Source organism: Eucalyptus grandis, chromosome 4 (assembly GCF_016545825.1).
Source record: "Eucalyptus grandis isolate ANBG69807.140 chromosome 4, ASM1654582v1, whole genome shotgun sequence".
Lineage (NCBI taxonomy): Eukaryota > Viridiplantae > Streptophyta > Magnoliopsida > Myrtales > Myrtaceae > Eucalyptus > Eucalyptus grandis.
Window position 1 is genome coordinate 16,409,777 of NC_052615.1, and position 3,957 is coordinate 16,413,733.

The following is a 3,957-nucleotide window of genomic DNA, read 5'->3' on the forward strand; positions in this document are numbered from 1 at the left end:
TGTCATCGAGTAGAATGTTGCTAGCTTTGAGGTCACGATGGATGATTCGGAGATGAGAATCTTCATGAAGGTAAAGAAGACCGCGCGCCACCCCAACCATGATCTTGTGGCGTGCTGACCAATCCAACCGTATGCTTTGCTGAAGGTCTACATTGGCCGAAATTTGTAAATTTCAAAGTCAAAAGAATTGCTACTTCATGTCTGAATCTAATTGACGAGTGGTCATTGTCATGTGTAATTTCCTATTGAAACCATCATCAACTTGCAATGAAGAATGTCCCTAGACATAACTACTGAACTTTTGCTTAAACTTTGGACATATTTCTAGATAATGACTAGGACTAGGAAGAAAGAACTACAATGAGTGGAACGAAATAATTTTTAAAGAAGATGAAGAGTGAGGCACAAACCGAAGAGCAGCCGGTCGAGGCTTCCGTTGGGCACATATTCATAGACTAGTATCGTTTCTTCTCTTTCCATCGAAAATCCTAATAGCCTCACTAGGTTTTTGTGCTGAAGCTTGGCTACCAATTCGACTTCGTTTTTGAATTCCTGCATGCCTTGTTTCGAATTTTGAGACAACCTTTTTGCTGCAATTCTTCTCCCACAAGGGAGTGTACCCTACAAAACACAAAATATGAACAAAAATGCCAGGTTGAGTCTCTAGGTAGTACTTCTTCTTTTTATCATATCTCAATGTTGAAGCTTCTCACCCTGTAAACCGGACCAAACCCGCCTTCCCCTAATTTGTTGCCATTCGAGAAGTAATCTGTGGCGGCTTCAATTGTGCCCACATCAAATTGCAATGAATGTAGTTCTGAAATTTTGCTTCCAACTGTGTAGCAAATAGCCATCAACTTTGCGATATGAATAAACTATAAAGTGTAAGACTTTTGGTGCAATTTTCCCCATTTCTTACCATTTAGATCTTCTTCGACATTGTTTCTCTTGCTCCTTTCTCTTTTGAGGGTAAACCAGAGCATGACACAAAGTAGACCGACTGCCAAAGTTGCAGAAGTGATCCCGATAGTTAATCTTGATGAAAAATGCCTTTTCTTTTCGACTGTAATTTAATTAGTTGAATGCTTCATTAGTATAATGACATTAAGTTCAGCATCTGGCAAATATATGGCACCGGCAATTAAATATTTTACGTGCCACCAAACGTGGTCAAATCAGTAAATTGAAACGAGTTAGAACTAGTGAAACGAAAATTTTGAGCTCATTACCTGTGTAGAACGGGCTTATCTCGAACCTGGCGAAGCAACTCGAACGCAAGATTCTGCCTCCGATTTTCCCAGTTTGTTTTGTCAGGAGAATCGAAATCACATTCTGCAGGCAATCCTCGCAGAGAGCCGCTGAGAGATCAGGCCTGCACTGGGCAAACGTATACAGAGTAGCGTCGCTGTATCCTTTGACGGGGGCCTCTTTGGAAGCATACTTCTTATCGGATCTTTTAGCAGCCCGAGTAATCAACTGCTTCAATGTTTTTTCCAACAGCCTCATGAAATCGGTGGGCTGGTTCACATTCCGCCCATTATAACTTTCCAGAATAGGCACTTCATCCGTCGCTGGGAAGAAGTTACGGTTAGAATACTGCAACATGCACTCGTCGTACCAGAGAATGGCCGCTTTGACCATAGGACATTTCTCTTTGATACTGACACTAGCAGCTTTCACACATTCCAGGCACACTTCCTTGGTGACATCTCCCCTGCATAGGAATCTGCCATATACAGCTTCAGCATCGCTTGGCTCCCCCATGCTCGTGTTCGTGTTGAAGAATCCATCGCTTGAGTTGGTGCGAGAGGGAAGGGATTGAAGGAGAAGCCTGAGATTCGCCTCGTAGGTGCTATTCAGTGTGAAAGTGCTCGAATTCAGGCAGGAATACTCGCTGATAGTAATGGTTGATTCGGTTTCCAGGGCGAGAAAGCTAACCATGAAAATAAGGATTGCAAAAAGCTTTGTCATTTTTTTTTTTTTTGGTGGGCGACTTGGCTGAAAGGGGCAGTTCTCTGATATCTAAATTCTTTGGTTATTCTGCACTTCAGGTTTCCAGACGAGTTAGATAATTTCTACGTTCTCTGTTATGTATAGCCGTGTAGGATGATTCCCGGAAACACTAACACAGAAACTGGACGGTGGGACTATCTTTATTGTCAATTGCATTGACTAAAATCGCCGAAACAAAGAGTGGGGACAGGTGTATTAAAATCTGTAAAACTTGTCATGAAAGTGCAATCGACCTCTAAAATTATCATAAAAATATAATTGAATTTTAAAATTTTTAGATAATACAATCAAATCCTAAGAAAAAATTATTTTGAAATACACTGCAAAAATGATAAGAAATATGTGAGTGACACAGCTAGCACAAAATATTCTTCACTTATCGGGAAATAATAACTCATATCTACTCATGAAATGAATCTGTTCACCAAAATCACAAACTGTATACAGGTGAGTGCCTCATATCTACTCATGAAATGAATCTGTTCACCAAAATTATTCTGCCCACTGTTCGCCACAGCGACTTGCCACCGTCCAAAAGACAACATTTAAAACACAAATAGGAAAGCCGAGGTCAAACAGGGTCTAAGCATAGTCCATTGGAAAAGTGTTTTGTCTTGAATTTAACCTTTTAAACCGTTCGAGGGCCAACATTATTTCCTAAAATGATGGTGATCACGAGTTTATCTTCAATCTTGATAACTTTAAATTTCTTTATCATGTACTTTTCTATCCAAATTCAACAAATGACTCTGCATATGTTTTATTGATTCACACAGTAATTCATATATATTCAAAGGGTATTTCATCGTTGATTAAATTCTAGTCTTTGTACAATCACAAATTCAATTATAGAAATTAAACTAACTGTACCAAACATTAAAAAAATATTAATATCATCTTAACATTGAATAGTGGTTATTATTTAACATGCTCAACTAAGCTCCTTTAAAATCATTTGATTAAATAGTAAAATATAAAAGTAATTTTTGAGTATATTGATTTTTTTATCTAGCTAATGCAAAAGTTTATAAGTTAATTTCTTTTTTCGCAAAAAGTATGTCTTTACTAATATGTTCTTGTTGTGTACTTATCCCAACTAAAACTCCTATAAGAAAGAAAAAAAAAACCTTAAACCTTCATAGAGACTATTGATGTCTGTGCATACTAAATTGGTAATTTTCATTTTCACCTTAATGCCAATGACTTATAAATTGTTTTTTTTTTCCGTCATAGATGTCAATTATTGAAGCCACACCACATTACACAATCAATTATATTCATTGACATCAATTATATTAGTAATGTTTTTGTAATAATGGGCTTTCTTCTTTCGCAAACAATATGGAGAGGTTTTTCTTTGATATTAAGCTGTTAAGACACAATTCAGAAAAAGTGATCTTATATCTTTTATTGAATTTTTCATTGCGTCAAATTCAATGTTCAAATTCGTCGGCATCAGGAATACCTTAAAAGGATTCCAGGCTTGGATTATTATATAGTATGGAGAAGTATATTCGGATATTAGTCCGACCGGTTGTCGGGGCTTCACATATTGATTGGTCCTATAAAAAGGGAGGAACTTGATATAATGCAACCTGTTGACGCCTAAAATTAGTTAGGTTTTTTATTTAGCTTTATTTAACTTTATTTTATTTTATCTTTTTCGGATAATAAATAAACAAATAACGAAAAAAACAGAAAAAAGCAGCCCCCGCATGGGCCTTCGGCCCATCATCGCCTCAAGCCCGGCCCCTCCGCATCATCTTCTTCCTCGCGCCAGTGAAGAGCACGCGCGGGCAGGTGCGACGCCGGAGAAGCATGAGCGGACGGCGGTCGCGTGGGGAGCAGAGGGGCAGGTGGCGTCGACGGGACGTGACCGGAGGAAGCGATGATGGCGGATGGGACGGCGGTCCAACCGGCGGGTCGAAGCCTCGCCGACCGGCC

The 3,957-nt window shown here is 39.0% G+C and overlaps 1 protein-coding gene across 1 annotated transcript; it reads right to left on the reverse strand.

The window, feature by feature from the left end:
* Nucleotides 1–381: 381 nt before the first annotated feature.
* Nucleotides 382–1,764, reverse strand: LOC120292522 (cysteine-rich receptor-like protein kinase 25). Its single transcript, XM_039310750.1, has 4 exons — nt 1,230–1,764; nt 920–1,000; nt 714–835; nt 382–621 (listed from the first exon to the last, which is right to left on the reverse strand). Exons 1-4 carry the CDS (start codon nt 1,762–1,764, stop codon nt 382–384), a joined length of 978 nt encoding a protein of 325 aa, XP_039166684.1.
* Between the last annotated feature and the right edge of the window lie 2,193 nt (nt 1,765–3,957).

Bases quoted from the DNA above. Each gene is read 5' to 3' on its own strand.
- LOC120292522 (XM_039310750.1), bottom strand. From the start codon at position 1,764: ATGGGGGAGCCAAGCGATGCTGAAGCTGTATATGGCAGATTCCTATGC. The intron at 836-919 runs GTAAGAAATGGG...TTTGCTACACAG, and splicing joins TGTCGAAGAAGATCTAAATG to TTGGAAGCAAAATTTCAGAA. The intron at 622-713 runs GTGAGAAGCTTC...TGTGTTTTGTAG, and splicing joins GGTTTGGTCCGGTTTACAGG to GGTACACTCCCTTGTGGGAG.